Genomic DNA, 22,045 nt, shown 5'->3' on the forward strand with positions numbered 1-22,045 from the left:
CAAAGCCAGGATTCAAACATGGGTCTGACTCTAGAATCAAGCCCTTAACCACTTCCTTATTCTTGGTATTTCTCTTGATAGATCATATACATCCCGCAGAGTTCTTAACTACAAGCAGATGCTCAGTTGAGTATGTTTTAAGTAAAAACCCCAAAGAAACACCTGCACCCCAATTTTTATAGCAGCAATGTCCACAATAGCCAAACTGTAGAAGGCGCCTCGGTGTCCACTGATAGATGAATGGATAAAGAAGATGTGGTCTATATATACAATGGAATATTACTCAGCCATTAGAAATGACAAATACCCACCATTTGCTTCAACGTGGATGGAACTGAGTGAAGTATAAGTCAATCGGAGAAGGACAAACATTATATGTTCTCATTCATTTGGGGAATATAAAAAATAGTGAAAGGGAATAAAGGGGAAAGGAGAGAAAATGAGTGGGAAATATCAGAGAGGGAGACAGAACATAAGAGACTCCTAACTCTAGGAAACGAACACGGGGTAGTGGAAAGGGAGGTGGGTGGGGGGTGGGGTGACTGGGTGACGGGCACTGAGGAGGGCACTTGATGGGATGAGCACTGGGTGATATGCTATATGTTAGCAAATTGAACTCCAATAAAAAATAATAATAATAATTTTAAAAACCCAAAGAATGGACAACACAGGTTGTAGCTTCCAGTGCTCACAAAACCCTAGATCAGCCATAGCTGACAATGCTTCAACTTAGCTTTGCAAACTACGTGAGTAAATTCCTTGCTTGTAGACATTTTGGGAAAAGAATTCAGCGCAGGTCTTCACCCACCAATCTCTGCAAGAAAAAGCCCAGGAGCAAAACCAATGACGTGAAATGGGCTGGACCTGAGATGCTGAGGTTCAGGTATTAAATCATGCCACACCAGAAATTTCCAAACCAGGGATCCAGCATCACCAGAGAAAAGAGAGCAGGAGGTCAATGCAGCACCCACCTGGGCGGAGTTTCTCAACCATGATAGCTTCTCAAAATCTTCCCAGGGAGGAGTGGAGGCCTCAAGAAAGGGAGGTACGAAGAAAATGCTCTAATACATCCTCTTAACCACAGCCCGAGCATTTCTCCACCAGAGAGAAACACCAAGTGCAACAACAGTGACTTCTAAGTGTGCAGGCCGATTATAGCTTTACTTTCAAAAGAGCTTTGATTGATCTTTTTTGATAGACCTGAAATAAATTAAACTAGATTGACTCACTTGAGAATGGACTCTAATCCCTTAGTCAGATCCCGGAGAACTCAAACCAAACCAGCTGTTAATTTAGGCTTTATAAGATAAAGCATGAGAAATCCAAGTTGATGTACCCCAGAGCAAAGCTTACATCATCTCTGTAAGCAATCAACTTACTGCTTCTTTTAGGAACTAATCAGTTCTTGGGTAAGTGGGTGCCAAGTCTGTATTCTCAGAGCGAAACTAGCTCAAAGAAAGGAAGAAAGGCAAGAGAGGAAGAGAGAACCCGAGAAACACTGACTGACTCACTCCTCGAACAAGCTCAGAAGCAGCCCAAGACATTTCCATTTTACTTTCTGCAAGTCATCAGTCCTGTGCTCCAAAAGGGCATGGCTTGACCAGAGCCTAACCACCAAGTGAGAGAAAGCACTAACACTCCTAATATTTCTTTTTAAAAGGTGGGGAGCAGAATTACCCAGAAAATATCCCCCACTACTTTTTTATTCCCTCCATCTTTGAAGATCACACTGTCCCCTTTATCTCTGCTTCTGGGTGCCTTTGATTTGAATATAGGAAACCCAAGGCTTTCAAGTGGCAGCTGCCCATGGCACTAATAGAGTTAATAAGCACTGCATACCCACGAGTGTGCATGCGCGCACACACACACACACACACACTACAGGCTTCTTCCCAAGCTAAACTCTGCTCACTCACAGGCAGCCCTCCCAACTTTCACTAGCATGTTTTGGAAAGGGATTCAGGTCTTCATCCCAAAAGAAGGTGGGCATTCACCTTCAAGGAACCTCCACCACTGCCTCACCCCAGGAGGCTCCAACACAGTGCCTCCCCTTCTGGGGGTGGGGGGGACCAAGACTCCCAGCCTCTCGCTCCTAAGCAATGATGTTTCATAGATCACTCTGTTTACCGAACATAAGGGGATCAAGAATTGAAATCCAATTTAAGGAATTATGGTGCCTTCAGACTGTTTTTCCTCAACGATGAAAAAAGACAGGCATGTTGTTTCTGGAATGAAGCCAGAAGAAACTGATCCTCGTAGTAATACCAGGAAAAAAAAAAATCAATGTGTTTATATATGTGTTGGGGGGAGGGGAGAGCTAAAAACATGAGTTAAAGTCTGAGTAGCAACGAATTTGTCCCCTTCCACGAAAGGATGCTCAAGTTCATTTCAGTCTTATTTTGGTATCTATCAGACAAGTGGAATATGGTTCATCTCTTACTGCTTCTGAGAAGAGGAAATTTAACCAGAGAAGATAAAACCAAAACCAACCACAGAGTCCTTCCACTTGCCTTCACTAGTAGCAAAATGGACAAAGTACCAGCAACCCTTTCAACTTGCTAGGATTACACATGTCATTCCCCTTTATATACAAGTAACCACTGCTGCTCTATCCTCCACACTCGCTACTGTGTGTCGGGGTGATCATGTAGGCTATCCCCATTAATCCTCCGAGACTGGTTTTACGTCCATTTTACAGAGAAAACTAAGACTCGGGGAGGTTATGTAAGTGGCCAAGGTCCCATATGCAAGTCATGGGTGTGACTCGAGAGCCCAGGAGCATCTAACATCAGTGTCAGGGCTCCGATCCATCACCCGAGAAGGCCCCCTTGTCACATCAAAAACTTTCAACTCCAAACAAAAGAGCACTTTTGTGGCTGCTAACGGGTCCCACTGCTGCATACATCCTGTGGAGGCATTTCACAGATGGGCACACTGAGACCAGAGAGCATGGTACCTACAAGCAGGGAATTTAGTAACTGACCTAGCCGTGTTCCGAGCTTCCGGGCCCCTATCATTATTAAGCATCATCCTCAACCTTAATTAATTCTGCCCCACTGCCAACCCCAAAGGCAAAGTCCTCCCCAGGGAAAAAGGCCTCATCTCACCATCCACTACCTGGAGGAAATAGTTTTGTCAGGGGCGGGGTGGAGGACCTAAAAGGGGGATGACACAGTTAGATAAAGTCAATTAAGATATTTCTAATAGGTGTGGACTAAATCATCACTTCGTGGAACTAACCAATTAAAAAGGGACAGCACTGCTCTTGCCAAAAGCCACGCCACCAGCCAGGATGCCCAGGACAAACTGCAGTGGAGAGGAGAGAAACTGTAAACACCTGCCACAGCCTAAGGCCACTGAACAGCTACAAAGGTCCGGCCATGCCAACAAAAATACCAAAGCTTTCTGATTAACAAAGGCGGCCAAAATACAGTGCTTTTTTTTAAGGGGGGGGAGCAGGGGGGCGTGGAGGAGTGGCGGGGTGTAATCATGCCAGCTCATTGTTTTGCACCTCCCAAAGCCAAACAGGGCAGTGAGGATAAAAAAAAAAAAAAAAAGGCCACTGATGAAGACCGCTTTCTGCCTCATTTATCATTCCATCTCTTTGCCTGTTGCCCCCCCACCCCCCCTGCCCCAGAAGCTCAAGAAAGCTGGCAAGAAACACGGACCAACTCCAAGCACTGTTTTCATGCAGCCTCCCGCAAAGGACGGAGGTCCAGACCGCACCTTCTGGAACCAGGGGGTGTTAAAGGTCCTGGGGCTGTCGTCAAGTCCCCTGGGAAAATCAGTGCCGCATCTTCAGCATCTTCACCACCACTGCGAGTCAATCACGGAGCAGGAGCTCCAGGCTGCATCGCGGGTCCCCACGTGGAGGTGTGAACTGGCCCGCCCTGGCCGTCCCCTACCTGATTTCTCACGGGGGGGGGGGGGGGGGGGCTGGGGGGGGCGCACGGGGAGGCCCAGCGAGCTGGCCTGAGTGGTGGGCACAGGCGTGCCTGCAAAGACCCGGCCCTTCCTCCTCCCCCGGTGCCGCTCTCCGGCAGTGAGCTTCGGATCACAGGTTCCCAAGGTCTCCTGGCCCCAGGAACCCACTAGCTGCTCGGCTTTGAGGCAAATTGGGAGGAGGAGGGGCTGTTACACGCTTATTACAAATGCAGACAAACAATAGCCTGGCCACAGCAGCCCGAGGAAATTCCCTCATAAAGAAAGAAGTAAGTGTTATTAGGTCTGCGAGCCAGGAGCCAGCCCTCTGCCTTTCAAACACCAAAGCGGACGCCTTTTAAATCTTTTTTTTTTTTTTAATGAAGTTCTAAGCAATAGAAATGCGACCAAAGAAGAGAGCAGACACTACATATAACTAAAAGGCCACAAATTCCTGTCTTGCTGTCACTAATTTCATGCCCATCAGAAGCTGAGTCCAGTCTCCCGCATTGGTTTTTGTCTTGTCCCCCCGGGGAGATAAATTATGTCACAACAAACTCTTTCCCCCCAACACTCTTCAAAAGGTGCCCTGGCCTCCTGATTCGGCCCACTAGCTCACAGGAGAAACTGGATTATTGGGGGCAGCGGGGGGTGGGGGGGGTGTCGGGAGATGGAAAAGAAATAAATGCATGAAAAAATACACCGCTTGTCAGTTTGGCAAGAAGGGAATGACAGTGTCGTCGGGGTGACCAGCTGCCCCCGTCTCCCAGGAGCTGCTGGGTTTCCCAGGACATCCTTTTGGTAAGAGGAAGAACACCACTCACACCTTCCTCCCAAACCCGGCACTGGGCAAACTAACCCCCTCCCACCTAGCCTCCCAATAACCCGCCCAGAAGGCATGTCCTATTAGTAAGCCCATTTTTCACAGATGAGAAAACGGAGGCACAGAGCAATTAAGTAATCTGCCCAATTTAAACTTTTCAGCTTTACATAAAAGAAAAAAGCGATGAAAATCAAATACTGGAATAAAGAAAAAGTTCATACTTTATGGGGAAATTCTGACCTGGAAAGTAGTTAATGAGAAAAAAAAAAAAAATTTCCTGCCAAAGGAGATGACAGGAGAGCAAGGGAATGAGGGCAAATACACGGAACAGGAAGATCAATCACAAGTTGGTCTAGATGTTTCCAAAATAGTCCTTAGAGGCATTATGTAAGTAACACAGAAAGAGAGAGAAGAAACCCCAGGTGGGGGAGCGTGTGACAGCTGAGGATTCAGGACAAGAACAATGACAATGGCCCTGCAGCACCTCGCCAGGGATCTGACCACGCAAGAAATCCACCAGCTCCACGGTCCCTGGGAATGGTGTCCCAGGGCTCCCTCTCCTCGCACTTCCGTGGGCCAGGAGCCTAGGCTACTCTACTTCCCAAGCAGCCAAACTCATGAGCTGTGATGGCAAATGGAAACCACAAACCATGAACCAAAGCAGAAGTCAGACCCAAAGATAAAAATCCACTCACACGGAAAAAGAAATGATAACAGAACCACGGAGGCTAAAATCAAAACCATATCTGCTTTGCATGTGGCATGTGGTTTGTGTGTACTTTCTCCACGTCGGGTTGTCGGTTCCTGGCCACATGTAAGTCATGGTGGGGCTCCTTTCTCTATGGTGCAAACCGGGGACCTGCAGAGGATCATCTTGTCCAAAAACCCCAAGAACGGTGGAAGAAGGGAAATCCCAAACAAATCTCAACTTACTACTATTAAATACCAGTTGGGGATGGCAGGGGCACCCAACCCAATCTACAAAAGCAACATGTTTGGTGCTTTTTCCTAAACTATCCCAAGATGACAAAAATCAGGTCAGGAATAGCATGCTTGCAGAGGAATGACAAGTAAACTGACATTTATTTTCTGATGGAGATAAACTGGCAGAATTAACCCAACTGAAAAGCTACCTAGGAAAAACACAGCTTTTTTTTGGCGGGAGGGAGGAGGAAGGGAAGTTCTCTCCCAAGGAAAGAGCCCTACCATATTACTGAAGCCTATTCCTCACTAGAGAATTCAAGCCCTGAGTGCCAATTCTTCAGAAACAAATGGTTTCACAAAGCAGGTCTTCTGTGGGGAGACATTTGTCATCTGCTTTCACTCACCATTATGAAAACGTGACAACAGTGACAGGTTCTTTAAAAAAACACAAAACAAACTAGGGTGCATAAAGCACGCTGGGAGTTTGGTAAACATGTCCTTTAGCTGAGAAGCTTTTTTCCAAACCTTCCTTCTAGATTCTCTTTGGAGAAAAATGTCTGTGTACCCTAGGTCAATGAGTTTTTTAGAATGAACAGGGAAAATCTTGGCTTCTTCAGCAATGATTAAGAAATAAAAGCTGCTGGATTACCAAATAAAAACTAAGCAACTGAAGACCAGAAGGAAGGAAGAGGGGAGGTTTGGTTTTGATTTTAAGGATAAGAATTAGGTTCAGAGCTTTATGAGTCCTGAAACACTTCTGAATTGAGTCTTATAGATTCCATACATCAATAAAGCCCTTATCTAGAACTTGATACCATAGGGAAGCTAATTTTTTTTAATTCTACAGAAAATAATTTATTTTAAGCTAAAAAGTTGATACTATCTCACTATTTGATGTAGGTCTTTTGCTATATGTTTATTACCTCTTAGGATCTAATCAAAAGGATTAGATTCTCTTTGCAGAAATTCCTCTTTGCACACATTCCTTGCAAGATTTCGCTCTGCTATAATACCAGAAGGTAACAAGTTAATCAAGAAGGCACACCTCCAAAGCCCTGAAGAACCCTAACACATACAGGTCATTCTACCCACAAAGTGGATGCCTTCTTTTCCGTTAGGATCTGTTCTCCAGAAATCCCCATGTTCACTGCCTGTTCAATTCACAAGGTCTATACCCCAAGCTCAGGAGTATAAATCTGAACCACGCAAGGCAGAGCCCCCATAAAACCCATGGGCCACAAGAGATGCTCCTTCTTTCAAAGCAAAGATCTTCAGGTTCAGAAGCGCTTCCCAGTGTTTCTTCTAGGTTCCAGTTTAATTACATTACTTCCTTGTTCTGAACTGGAGGTCGACCATCAGGCAGGTCAAATTGAGGGCTAAATGTGCTGGTGGTTTTTCTGGCAAGGATAGATTAAATTATCCCAAAGTGTTTTTTTACCTAGTTTCTACTGGTAAACTAGATTAGAATATTCAGATTCTCAGAATTCAGTGTTGAACCATTACAGGAAAGTCTTAATTGTTTTATTATCATCCCTTTAATGGTTTTTCAACTGAGTTGAAAGTTGGAGAAAGCCAGAAAGTAAAATCCTAACAAATCTGCCTCTAGGAGAAAAGATTTGCCTGGAGTAGACAAAAAAAACCGTACACCACAAGCCCATACAATGAACTGTACCCCAATTACAGGGAAAAACTCAGGGCTGTAACCTCGATTCACGCCCAGCATTCCCAATGGTTAGATTTATGGGCATTGGGGGCAAAAGTGCATAACCATGAATTTCTTGGCGGTTCACTGCCAAGTTCCTCGTGCACTCCAGTCTTTAGATTCTCTTTTCAACAAGCCAAGTCTCCGAATCCAGTCCAGTCCACAAAAGAAAAGAAAGGAAATGCCCAAGCCAAAAGGAAAAAACGAACAAACAAACAAACAAACAAACAACAGCTCATGAGGGGGCTTTATCAGCTCCTTCCAAAATAAAAGGAAGCTAGAGTCTTCTAAAAACATCCATGGCTAAGCCAACAATATAGAAGCCATAATAAAAAGTAATAAAAAGTAAAATCATAACTTTTCACATAAAACTGTAAAATTCCTGGGAATGCAAACTCCCAGGAACTGACCTCATGAAACTGGGGTCCTAAGGTCCTTACACATCCTAATGAGTCTGAGGTGTGGGAAATACCAGCATTTAGCCCTGAAAGTTATTTCTCTAAAGTTCAATGTTTTCATTCATCTAATCAGTGTATATAAACCGCCTACTACATGCAAAGCTAGGTCACCCCTCCCAAAGCTATTAAAAAAAAAATTGACAAAACCGTCCACTCTCTTCCAAATACACATATTATATATTATATATTTCAGAATAATCAGCCCCTCTTAACTGCTTTCTGATAATCAAATGCCCCAAGATTATCAATTTAAATGTAGCTGCCCCTTTTCTCTCTCTCCCTCTTTGCAATCCTCATTAAGCAAAAATAAAAAGCATTTCCTAGGCCTCCTGTCACAAGGTTTAGAAAAACCCAGAAGGGTATCTGGGATGGAAATACAGAAGAGGAACCTCAAATTTCCTTCATGTTTTGGACCGTCAGTAGCATTTAGGGAAAACACCTCCTTCATTTCTGCTTCATGTGCTTTCCTTATTGGTTCATTTACACAGCGCCGCTCTCCTAGCAGCACTTAGTACATCGTTTTGTCATTTCTGCTCCCCCCCACCATTAGCGCAGGCTCCTGAGCCGACACCCCAGCTGCCTCCCCGGGGCGGCAGGCAGCCCAGGCGCATCCCCTTCCCCCAGGTGGTCCCCCCTTTGACTAATGTTCACCAACACTCATACATCATTCCCAAATTGGTCCAAATGAATTAAACACAGCTCTGCTTAACATTACGAGATTTAAATGGATTTTCTCTCTACAGGTCTGCCCCATAATTGGGTTTATCCATCTTGTTGAAGTACAGTTTACACTTGCTAACATCACGCCAATTCAAGCTACATTTTCTGCTCCAGTGGCAGGAGCAAGGCAGATTTGTCATCGGATCATAACAGGTAATTCAAACAACAATTAGTTTGATGACGGCCCGTATGTCAATGTCTGCTCCCCAGCAGCCCGGCTCACACCCGATGTTCTCTGTTCCTCAAGATGAATTGTCTTCACAATTCTTCAATTTCAATCATCAACAATGCTTCCCAAATCAACTCAGAAACTTTGACACAAGACTCTCTTACCGACAGGGTAGCCTCACCAAAGCCCTAGTGAAAAGAATCCCCCAGTCCCCCTAGGCTGGGCTGCCAACACACATACACACATACACACACACACACACACACACACACACATTCTCAAGTCTTGGACAGTTTCTGATTTCCAATCAAAGCTATTTATTTATTTTGGTCCATTTGATATATATCACTTATTACTGTGTACAAAAGATAATAAGCATATATATGATATATATTATTTATTATTCTGGGAGGTACAAGGTTTCAGAACAAAAAAACAAATTTGCTTGTGTAGGATCATCCATCCACAAGTAGGAAAACACTTGTTTAAGTTTTTTGAAGTTGCCTGCAGGAATGAATGACAGTTGTCATAGTCTGAGAAAACATGGTATGATCCAAGGACACTACTCATCCTTTAAAAAAAAAAAAAAAAAAGCTAATATTGCTTTTAAAAACCAACTAACCTCCAAGCATTTTGAAAATTAGAAAACAATCATATGAATGTTTTACATATTTATATATATTTATTATACATGTTTTAATATATCTTTATATGATATTTATAGGATTTATATTATAGAACATACCATAAATTATGTATTATTATATTATTTACATATGTTTAAAAATCTAGAACAGTCCAACCGTGGTTAACCATTATTTGAATGGTGCCATAGTCATTAACAAAAGGTGCAAATTGATGCAATGATGGAGAGCTGAGATCAGGCTAGGAGATACCAGGGAAAGAAAACAAAAGGGTTGAAGGTCTATCTCAAATTACTTCATTGTGTACAAAAGATAATAAGCATATATATATATATATATATATATGATATATATTACTTATTATGTATATAACTGCCCATCATGTTATGGAGGGGCTATTAAGAGAAAAATGCAAAAAGCTGCCCCTAATACACAGCCACCCAAGCCACTTATGTCCTCTATTCCCTTTCTGCCCTCAGTGTGCATTATTTAAACACACTTACACCCCTGGTTGTACACCTACAATGTCCCAGGCGCATGTGCAAGGTGCTCTAGGGACAGGAAGATGAGAAAGACACAATCTCAGAAGGGCTTATATTCTAGTCAAATGTTACAAGGACCAAGCAGAATTTTTAAGTGACATAAGAGAAATGCAAACAGCAAACAACAGGAGTCATAAATCTTTGTTACCCAGCAAAGATAGTGCAGGTTATCAAATTTATCATGTGTGATGTTTCTGACAGGAAGTAAAAAATATACAATGCGTGTCGGGCGAAGGCACATTCTAAATCTGCCAACAAGTGCCTCACACAGTTCTCAGTGGTAAAAACAGCAGCTTGTATTTATCAAGTGCTCTTGTCTGCGCCATTGCCCTGCCCACCTCACTACATGCCTGTATCTCATTCCATTTCTCAACAACCTTCAGCAAACAGGTTACTACCATGATCCCCATTTTACAGATTAGGAAACCAAGGCTTGGCTGAGCCAGGACCCTAATCCTGGTTATGGGACTCCAGAATAAAGAGCTGAACCCACCTACCACCTCTTATACCTGGTCCATTTAAAATGCAAAGGTAGGAGATCCCTGAGTGGTTTAGCTCCTGCCTTCAGCCCAAGGAGTGATCCTGGAGACCCGGGATCAAATCCCACATCAGGCTCCCTGCATGGAGCCTGCTTCTCCCTCTGCCTATGTCTCTGCCTCTCTCTCTCTCTCTCTCTGTTTCTCATGAATAAATAAATAAAATCTTTTAAAAAATAAATAAATAAAATGCAAAGGTACTGCTACTATGGCCTTAGCAGCAGGGTGCACACTTCAAACTGTTGCACTAAATGAGTGGTTCTCAACAGGGTTGGGGGGCAGGGATCTGGACCCCCAGGGGACATCTGGCAACGTCTACAGACATTCTTGTTAGGTGCTAGTGGCGTGAAGACATTAGAGGCCAGGGATGATGCTGCACACACATCCTACAACCCACAGGGCAGACCCCTGTTGAGACAAGAACCTTCTGGCCCAAGTAGCCACTGGTGCTGAGGTGGAGAGACATTGCACTAAGCCATCCCATCTCATCCACTCCCACTACTAACTAGCCAGCAGGCAGACACACCCATTCCCAGTCCAGGCCTCAATGGGTGGAGAATCTGGCATAACCAAGTATTGTTCTAGATGCACTCCTTAAAACCAGAGGTTTTATGAAGATACTTCAAAGAGTACACAAATGTTTGATTCTAATATTTCTTTTTATAACATGATATAGACATAAAGCTATATAGTACATGCACCAGAGCTTTTACACTTTTTTTTTTATTTCAATATATTATTCACTAAATTTTAAGCACACTGTGAGCCACTCAAGAGTTTTGGTAGAAATTTCAGGGGCAATGGGCTGCTGCCCTGTTGGTTTAATTGAAGAATGTGCTGAGATTTCCATGTAAACTGTAAAAAAAAAAAAAAAAATGCAACCACTTATCTGTCCAATCAGGATTTGATACCATGCCACCAAACCAAATTCCAGAGACAAATTAAGTGCTAAGCTTGATAAGCCTACATATGTAAGCCACAACCCACTTAGAAATTTCTGTGCTTTGGAGCACCTGGTGGCTCAGTGGTTAAGCACCTGACTTTGGCTCATGATCTCGGCTCATGATCTCAGCTCATGATCTTGGAGCCCTGCTCAGTAGAGTCTGCTTCACCTTCTTCCACTCCCTCTGCTTGGCTCTCTCTCCTCCTCTCTCTCCCTCCCAAATAAATAAATAAATAATCGTTTTTAAAAAAGAAGAAATTTCTGTGCTTCACTAAACAGCCTTATGATTCTCAGGAGCTTTTTAAAAAGTATGTATTATAAACTGCAACCTCTAAAATAAAGTTCCTAAGAACATAGAACCAGCTGACTGCCACAGATCAGACTCTATACTCCTCGCTATGGCCCCTGAGAGGCACACACAAGGCTGACAGAACAGGTGAGTTCTTTAGGGATTGTTCTAGTCAAGGAACTACCAGACACTCTCTCTGCATCCTTACCAGTCCACGTACAAACCACACAGGCTGGGCCCCAAGTGCTATCATGTAGTGGAGAATGAACAGATACAAATATCTCAACTCCTACAAATACAATGATACAATTAGAACAGTTAGAAGTTAAAAAAGGATATAAGTGAAAGCCTAAAACAAGATTGTTTTCTCTTATCTGGCAAACGTAATACAATTGCTGTGGGTTTAAAGGAGCCAGTAACTTCTTGAATGACAGACACACAACCACGCTGGGCTCCTGGATTCTCATCTTGGCCCTGTCTCCACCAAGTTGTGGGACCTCAGATGAACCAATCACCTCTTTGCACCTTATTTTCATTACCCTTCAAAAGAGACTCTAGGGGCGCCTGGGTGGCTCAGTCGGTTAAGCATCCCACTGGGTTTCAGCTCAGGTCATGATCTCAGGGTCATGAGACTGGGGGCAGGTGGGGGGGGGGGTAGTCTGCTCAAGATTCTTTCCCCTCCCTCTCCCCTCCTCCTCTGTTCCCCCCCTGCTTATGCTGTCTCTCCCACTCACTCTCAAATAAGTAAAATCTTTGAAAAAAAGAAATAATAATAAAATCACCTGGGAAGCTTGTTTGTAACAGGAATGCCCAAGCCCTACCTCCTAAAGATCCCAATCCAGGAGGCCTGGGGCAGAGCCTGGGCCTGACCACTGTTTATACCACTCCCCCAGGGGCCATGATGTGCAACCAGGGACCGGGCAGTGGAGCCCGAGCCCGGCGCTATCTCAGTGTGCTATCGCCAGAGAGGAGGCATCCACATAACCTGAAAACCTGTTAAAGCTGCAATATCTGAGCCCACCCCAGACCTGTGGAACCTAAAACTCAAGAGGGGAGGGCGGCAGTCTGCATCTAACCAACCCCCACCCCCCCCCCCCCACCTCCTGCCAGGCAGACTCCAGGTGAGGCTTGCTCAAGTTTGTGAAACACTGACCTGGCCCTAGTGAAAGGGAATCATCAAGGATTCAGTATTTTGGAGCAGTTCCCAGCACTGATTCATTTGTACACAGCCCAGAGAGAGGGTCGGTGCCATGGTCTGAGGAAACCTCTGGACCCTCAAGCATGATTTCCTGCAGACAGTAGTTAGTATAAAGCTGTGCGATATAATCTCTCTCTCTAGTCTGAAGGCCAGGTTTGGATCCTAATTCCTTGATCTTGGGCAAAATATCTCCAGTATCTGAGGATTTGCTTCCTCATTTACAAAATGGAGATAATGACGCTAATAAGAGTAACTACATCTTTTTGGGTTTCCCTCTGTGTTGTTATGAAGAATCAATAAATAATTCATACACAGCACTTAACACCAAACCCAATGCATTGGGAGAATTCACTAAGTGTAAGCTGCTATTATTATCAACTGTTGTTAGTCTTAGTGCCTAAGACCAGGCACATTTTCGTCCAAGCTACTCTTTTATAAACAAAGAAACGCTTCTTCATGAGGTTTGCAAAAATATCTGGCTCTCTTCACAGAACCATGGAGGAAAGGTCTCAAAAGCTCATTGGATTCTACAGGCAATCTAGATTCTCACTCAAAATGAGAAAAAGTTATCCCAACTGAGTACTTGGCCAGCCCTCAATTTTAGGCTGGCACTGAGCAGCCAATAAATGATCAACTGATTGATTTCAAAAGACTCTACGGCAGCAATTCCCAAACTTAAATAGGCTGAAAATTAGAACTCTGATTAACAATACAATTCCCAGACTGCAACCAAGCCTACTCAGTCAGACGAAGGAAAACGGGGTGCTTACAAATCAGTATTTAAAAAATCCGTAGCCGGGGATCCTTGGGTGGCTCAGCGGTTTAGCACCTGCCTTCAGCCCAGGGCATGATCCTGGAGAGCCGGGATCGAGTCCCACATCAGGCTCCCTGCATGGAGCCTGCTTCTCCCTCTGCCTGTGTCTCTGCCTCTCTCTCTCTCTGTTTCTCATGAAAAAATAAAATCTTAAAAAAATTAAAAAATAAAAGAATAAAAAAATAAAACATCCATAGGGATCTTGGGTGGCTTAGTGGTTGAGCCTCTGTCTTTGGCTCAGGACCTGATCCCGGGGTTCTGGGATCGAGTTCCACATCAGGCTCCCTATGAGGAGCCTGCTTCTCCCTCTGCCTGTGTCTCTGCCTCTCTCTGTCTCTCATGAATAAATAAATAAAATCTTAAAAAATAAATAGATAAATAAATAAATAAATAAAACATCCCTAGATTTTAAGCTCCATGAGAACAAGGGGTTTTTGTCCATTTTATTCTCCAACAAAAGGCTACAGCTGGAGCAAGTGAATGAACCTTCTGAATGAACTGACTGGCATCCAGAAGCTCTGTCAAACTACCCTGGTGAAATGACATCTGTGACACTATCATTCTCCCAGCCACACATATGCGCATGCACACTTCACTCCTTGTGGAAAAGGGATGTGAAATCTCCCAGCTAGGTGGGTCAGTGGCACTGAGGGAAAATTGAGGAAGTGACCATACTAAGAACTATGGTTGTTTCTGGGAGTCCCCTCAGGTAACGCTGCCCCTGAGCCGAGAAAGCGAATCCTCGTGAGAACTGAAAGGCCACGGAACCTGTGGCAAGAGGCCAGGCAGAGAACACAAGAGACCCCCACCAAATTGGGTAGAATTGGGTTAGCCCTTGCAAACATCCTGGCCAAATCCACTGATACTAACCTCCAGCCATTTTTACCTCAAATGCTAAGGGTCTACCTGGACGAGGAGATAGGCTGCAACCCACAGTACCTCTGGAATCTTAGCAATTCTAAGACATGGACAAGACTAAAGATCAAGTGCACATCCAGGAATAAGGGGCCAGTATGGGGCCAGGACACTCCACAGTCTCTACCCTTCCCTCCTGGACTCCAGAAAGCACCCAGGCCCCAGAGAACAGTCCTTGGGGCCATATGAAGTCATGGCAGGTGAGTTCTAAGACCAAGCAGAAGGGATATGCTTTGGTAAAGCTCAGATGGGACTTGCAAGCCTGAGGACAAGAGGCAAAGCAACACCGGCTGCAAAGTCTCCACCGCTCAGCTGTGTAAACAAATAAAATGGTCCATTTCTCCTGGAGACTCTCCTAGTTGTCTTTGCACAGGCACATAAGCGGGTGCATGTGCACGCGCGCACACACACATGCGGGCGCGCGCACACACAGACCACTTCACATCTTAAAAGAAAAACAACCAAGAAAGGTCTACACAGTTTGTTTTTGCTGTGTGTGGAGTTATTTTTTCCTAAATCACATCTGACTTGGTGTTAAAACATCAACCTTTGGCCAAAATACTCTTAAAACAAAGGCTTAATTGGTTCTGAAGTAGCCCTTCTGAAAACCAAGGGAAATCTCTTCTGTGGGTCTTGACCTTGATTACAACACTGCTCTTGGGGCTGGAATAATGATGAGTGGAGGAGTCTCGGAAGAGCTGTCTTCAGGGAGGCAACAGGGATGCCTAAACATTCATCCACATTCTCTGGAAGGCATCTGCAATGTGTGGGTCACCTCTGCATTCAGCCTGCAAAATCTTCCCAGGTTAATGGAGACAGTGGGAAGAGTTCCTAGGAACGGAGGCCAAAAGCCAAATGGCTGTGTGAAGGCAAACTGGCCTTTGACCACACCTAGCTCATTTTACTGCTCCCCTCCTGTGTATCACTCACATACCTACAACCACTCTGCCAGGGCACTTCAGTGACGACGCTTGAAATCCGGCATTCAAAGCTCTCTCAAAAGATCGATGCAAAGCTAAATACACATGTTACCCCATGTCTCTCCAAGGCCACTCTTAGATATGAAGAACAGAAACGGACACACAGATTCCTCCAAAAGATGGGGGTGAGAATGTTACTAGGACCTTATTTATAATAGCAGAAAACTGGAGGCAATCCAAAAATCCAATAACTCAGAAAGGATGTGTGCATTGTGTCATACTCCTAGTAGAATACTAATGGCCATAAAAAGAGCAAACTATTGCTATACACAATAGCAGGAATATAACTCAGACATAATGCTGAGTGGGGCCAGACATGAGACAATCCATTCTGCACAATCCCATTTCAATGAAGCTTAAAAAAAAAAAAAAAAAAACCAGGCAAAACTAATCAATGGCAAAAGATAAAACTATTCCATTGTGAGATTTGGAGGGGGGTGGGTAGATGACTGGGAAGGGAGTCGAACAAGTGAGACGTCTGGGAGATTGGTAATACCCTCTCAGGGACCAGCAAACTATAGTTGGTGGGCCAAATCCAGCCACTGCCTGACTTTATAAATAAAGTTTTATTAAGACAAGGCCACATCTATTCCTGTAGGTATAATTTTTAACTGCTTTTGTACCACAATGGCAAAGTTGAGTAGCTGCCATAGACATTATATGGCCTGCAAAGCCCAAAATATTTATTATCTGGCTCTTTACAGAAAAAGTGTTCCAACTCCACTCTATATATTGGTCACGATGATAGTTTCACACATGTTCACATGTGTAAAAGTTCATCCACCTCTCCACTAAAGATCTGTGTACTGTGCTATGCTTCCATTGTACTTCAATAATACTTTTTAAAAGTCAGTAGAGCTAAATAACTATGCTTTCTTTAAGGCCTGTTAATTATCATTCCAGTTATACGTGTGTTAAACCCTTAGGGAGGATATGGCCATTTGTGCTACTCTTGTCTTTTCGAAGCTGAGAGGACTTAGGAGATTGTCAAAAGCCAGGAAGATCCCAAAACAGCAATTAATATTGTGTCCGAACTTTTCACAGGAATAGGACGTGGCTACAGAATGGCTCGGAGGCCATTCATATAAATGGTGAACTTGGCCAAGACCTGAGATTACAGGAGATGGGAAGGGAAAGGGGGTATGGATCTCATGTGATTGATGCAAGGTGTCATACTACTTCAGGTTATTTTAGGATATAGCTTAGGAGAGCAACAAGCTCAGCTCATATTGAAATACAGTATTTATTCAGGTTAAGCAGTTTTAAGTTTCCAGGGAAAGAAAATTCTGCCCCAACAATCACATCACATGTAAGTCTTACGCGGAGAATGACGCAAATGGATGTCAGCTGTACTCTACTCCAAAGTAGCACCATCCTCATCTCTATCCCCCACATTGCAGTCAGGCTGCCACATGCATTGGGAATAATTTTATTGTGTCTGGGGTTTCCCCTCCTCTCTCTTTGCTTCTTCTGGTTTTTGCCATTTATCCTTTGATGATTAAACTAAAATTACAGCTAGATGCCATCTGGCTTGGCCTCCTTCTGGTCTAGCAGAGATTGGGGGAGAATGAACTCTGAGAACATGCCGGTGCTGGGTCTCTAATAAAATGTCTCTCTGTTTGCCCACATGGGCATCAAGCCTTAGCAAACAGAGGCAGAAGAGAACAATACCACCTGTTCATGGAGGGATGGTAATGGTCTCAGTCCTCCAAACAATGAGGCCTGTAATTCACTCCATCTTCCTCCCGAGAAAGAGCTTCACATGGCCTGCATGGTGCCAGGTGGTTTCGGAGAAAGACGACCTGCTCGGTCTAACAAGGGACGCTTCAGCAGCGGGTGTAAAGACACAACAGCTGCTCTGGTCTCGGCTGGTCTCCCAGTGACATGGCCCCAGCCAGCCTTTCCACACCAAGATAGGGATCACTATGCTATTCAACCTCAACAATTCCCACACCCCGGGCAACAGGATTTTCCAGCACTCCTCGAGACATAGCAGGCCTGAGGACACTTGCCTGTTGCATCCATCCACTCATCAAGATTTGGGGTTTGGGCTCATGCCCCATCCAAGCCCTGAGTCTGAACCAGTTTCTGTGGGGCAAGACTCACGATGCCACTAATCAAAAGGAAGAAGGGTCTGCCAGGAAGTGTGCCAGCAAGAACAACTGCAGCATCTAGTTCAAGAACATCAGGCTTGAAAATATCTGGGTCTGAGAGGGTAAAAATCAAGATAGCACTTTCCTCACCTAAAAGACACAGAGGTCAGCAGCACACTGCAGAAGTAAACAAGATATTTTAAAAAGAAGTTACTGTTGCCTTGAAATAAGTACAAAAACAGGAGGGATCCACCAAATAAAAATGTCTGCTGAGTCATACTTTTCAATGGGGCAAGAATTCACAGCTTAGCTGGGGCACAGGGCTACTTAAAAGTCTTATCCAGGAAGGTACAGATTTGAAACAGCAGAACTACCGAGATGCAACGTGGCTAGAGTCTGGTCAGACCACACACACACACACACACACACACACACACAAGCTATCTGCCAGGAATGACTACAAGATAGGATTCAACGGAACAAGAGGAATTATTCAACCAACTGACATCAACTTCCAAGGAGAGAAGACCTAGAGCCAGAGCTCAACATCACAGCAACAGGTTTCAAAAGCCTCTCTTCAAAGGGTTAAACCAGAACACTCAAGAAGTTTCGGTACCATTAGTTATACCCTGAGTAACATCCATCCTGGCAAAGCCAGGCAAGGCAGACAGACGAAAATCGTATTAGTCTGCTCTCCCTCCACTCCTGCATGCTGCTGGCATCAGTTCAGTTCTGAGTCTATATTAGTCCATGATTTGTTTAGCCTTTGGATTTAAGAGAATGGAAGTACTACGTGAGCAGGAAACAGGACACTCATCAGAAGCTGGGACCTGTCACCTCTCCCTTCCAGCACTTTTAATGACATATATCAACAGGTCCAAGAGAAATCAACATTTCAGGACAATCAGGTCAAAAGTGATATTCTTAGCACCACTTAACATGATTTGGATCCACCGGAAGCAACTCTCTGGCTGTCACACAGCCTCCTCTCCCTCCCCTCGGCTAAATTCTTCCAGTTCAGTTTGCCACTTCATCTTACTTCCAACTGAAGATTCTTCCCTGAGCCAAAAACAAGAGCCAAGCCAGGGTATATGTGCCCATCACGCCTGATCAAGAAACTTAACAAAAAACACATGCTCCTCTTTCTCTCCAAATCTTTAAATCATTTTTGCAGCATTTCTGCTCATTTATTTGTTTCCCACCCTCCGCCCAGTGAATCAGCCACCACAAGCACCATCATCACCATCACCACCATCACCGTCATCATCACCACCAGCATCATCACCACCAACATCACCATCATCCCCATCACCACCACCATCATCATCACCACCACCATCATCATCATCATCACCACCATCATCCCCATCACCACCATCATCCCCATCATCCCCCATCACCACCACCATCATCATCATCATCTAGATTGGGGGAAGGGACAGAGAATAAAAGACACAAGAGACCTACATATTGACAATTCAAGCTTCAGGATCTCTTGCATTTCCTACCTGAATTGCAATCTGGTGTTCAATCGTTTTGTACGCAGAGTAATGTGTGCTCCCGGACTGAAAATGGAGCTGTAGAAAGAAACCAAATCAAAGCGTTCTGCTTATGTCACAAACTACAAGAAAACATCTTAAGCAGTTTATGAATAGCAGACAAACCTTCCTAGATTGAACTGCAGCCTTGGCATTCAATCAAGACCTGTGTATTTTTATTTGTTGCTATGGATAAGATGATCGTAATAATCTAAGGTAAAGTTTAAAAAAAAAAAAAAAAGCACCTATTCAATAAGCAAAAGGGGAGGGGGAGGGAGCCAGGAGTGAGAATCAATGACATGAAAAGGAAAGACGGATGCCCATTAAAACATACAGGAAGCCAGTGTGCTGAGCAGGATGCTGCGGAAAAATTAACTGTGTGCTGCAAAAAGTCATCAGAATTGCGACACGTAGGCAAGAGTAAAGGTTGTGAGAAAGGATTCTGAGAAGCCACAAGACTGTAACAGGTACAAGCTCCCCACCATTCTAACAACTGGGCTCTTGCCCCTAAACGCAATTCTATTTTGGGGAAAAATAAATGTGCCAGGCAGAAGCCAGGGGCCACCCAAAGCCTTATACATTCTTTGGCAATGACTAAGGTATCAGTCCCAGGACATCTCTACAGCCTGCACTCTAGGAATCCACACTTCCCCAAAGAGGGAGCCAACCACTGCCAAAGTGGCCCCTGGCTCCCCTACACTCTCCACAACAGAAAGTGAGGTCTCTCTTGGGCCTGTCCCTCTGAAGCCCTACGGATCCCCCACCCAAGAAGTGGGTGTTGCCAAATACAACGGAATACTGAGATCCCTCACCAAGTTCTCTTTTTCCCAAACAATACTTGTTAATCTTAGGATCCTATGGATGGGGAAAACAAACACCATCTGATTTATTTTATAAACGATACAACAATCACTAAAGAATCTCAACAATATGGGAAAATGCATTTCAATTTGCACTATATGAACACGAATGAGAAGGAATTAGATGGTCCTGGGAAATCACTCCCCATTCCCCACATGGCAACAGGCATCCATTGCGATTCCACACCACTGCTATTACTGCTCCTGTCCTACTGCTGTTGCCAGAACACTTCTCTGTTACTGAACAAAATGTAACCTAGCTTGCAAGGGGGCTTCAGATCCAATTATTTTGTATCTTGGTCCTTGCATGAAAAATCATTCAGTCCACATGGGTTTTGGTGGGGGGGGGGACAAAAAGAAAAGAAGAAAGAAAGAAATTCATAAGAACTTTTGAACCAACTGAAAACAAACACAAAACAGAAGTAATCAAATTTTTAAAAAAAAGGTCTAAATTTATATTGCTAAAAGTCCCCACTTTAGCATACAATGGGCTCTGAGATCATTTTATCTGTTCCAAATAAACAACCAAAATACTGCCTATATACAAGTCAGCTTGTCCCCAAAGCTTATTAATCAAGGTTAAAAGGGGAACAACACAAATGAGGCCAAAAACACATTTTTCTTTTACCTGTCAAAGCAGAGTGATTGAATCACTGAATCACGCTCCCTAAAACAACACAAGATGTACACAGAGCAAGTGAAGATAAGCCCACCCCCTCACAGCCCCCACCCACTCAGAAGCAGTTCATCTAAGTGAATCTTGGAAAAAGAAAGATGAATTTGCGCCCTTTGCCCCCCTGTCCTCTCTGTGAAAACTGCCAGTCACTAAACAGTGATTGCACTAATTTCTGTGACAATTCCACATCGTCTTAAAACAATGTTTGTGCTAGGAAAGTTTGGAATTCTTGGCTAGAGAGCAGCTCTTGGGGGGTGGGGGGGGCGGTGTTCCTCCTTCTAAGTCGAGAGGCAACAGTAACAAGTTGTCCCCCTTTTCAGCAGGGTTTTATTCTCCTCTTTTCCAACTGCCTGATTCAGAGCTTAATGGAAACTTGTCCAAGCTTTTCTTCCCACAAACCCTGCAGAGCCCCTAGGCAATCTGTACTCAGGGTAACCACAGGAATCTTAGATTGTCAATTAAAATTGAATGGACACCTGATAACTATGTATATGTCGTGGAAACAAAATTTCATATAATCACAGTCTTATGAATAAATTAATGAAACTGTGGCTAATCCAAACTCAATTTTCACTTGTCCGGTTCCATTCTTAATCCTTGAGTCCAATCACCACCAGGACAACACAATCCCAGAGAGAATGCCGCAATTAAAACAGTAAAAATGCAGCTGCAAGGTCCTTAAGGATCTAGTTGGACAAAGTTAACACACACACACACACACACACACACACACACACACACACCATTCTAATACTACCAAGCAATGTAACTTTCCTCCTCAGGTGTCCAGCCACATGGAACAACCTGGACCAGCTCATAAATATACACTGAACAAGCTCCAATCAGATTCACTGCCAGCCAGCAACCACTGTGTTGGGAGAGATCCGGAGTTAAACTTCCCCCAGCTACACTGACAAAGACTTACAATTTTCTCGTTTCTCCTTTGGGTTTCCACCCCCTCTTTTCTCAAATACTGTTTTCTTAAACATACACTTCCAACTGCTTTTTTGCTTCCCAATAAAACACAAAGATGCCTTGTTCGTTATAGTCTAGCTTTTTAAGACAAAGACAAAATACAAGGACCCAGTAAAAACTTGGCATTCTGGACTGGAGCAAGAATTCATTTCTCTCTCTGTAAAAATCTCTAAGGAAGGAAAGAACAAGAGATGGCAGTTTTTTTTTTTTTCTTTTTCTTTTTCAGAAGAGGAGGGGAGGTTCTGAGACCCAGCATGAGGCGACCACCTAAGGTTCATCTAAGTTTCAGAGTCAGGCTCCCACATGCCTCCACCCCTAGGACGGC

General features: G+C 44.0%; 1 protein-coding gene across 18 annotated transcripts in view; it reads right to left on the reverse strand.

The window, feature by feature from the left end:
• TCF7L2 (transcription factor 7 like 2) overlaps positions 1–22,045 on the reverse strand; it is a 199,448-nt gene that overhangs the window by 166,594 nt on the left and 10,809 nt on the right. For 14 of the 18 annotated variants that reach the window (XM_077877595.1, XM_077877594.1, XM_077877599.1 and 11 more), the window contains exon 3: positions 19,180–19,248. The exons of 3 other annotated variants lie outside the window; for them this stretch is intronic. In XM_077877595.1, coding sequence (XP_077733721.1) covers positions 19,180–19,248 — 69 coding nt within the window. Of the gene's footprint in view, positions 1–19,179; positions 19,249–19,335; positions 19,412–22,045 lie in introns of those variants that run through there. One more of the 18 variants, XM_077877605.1, reaches the window with a different exon arrangement.

The sequence above is a fragment of the Canis aureus genome, chromosome 29 (genome assembly GCF_053574225.1).
Source record: "Canis aureus isolate CA01 chromosome 29, VMU_Caureus_v.1.0, whole genome shotgun sequence".
Classification (NCBI taxonomy): Eukaryota; Metazoa; Chordata; class Mammalia; order Carnivora; family Canidae; genus Canis; species Canis aureus.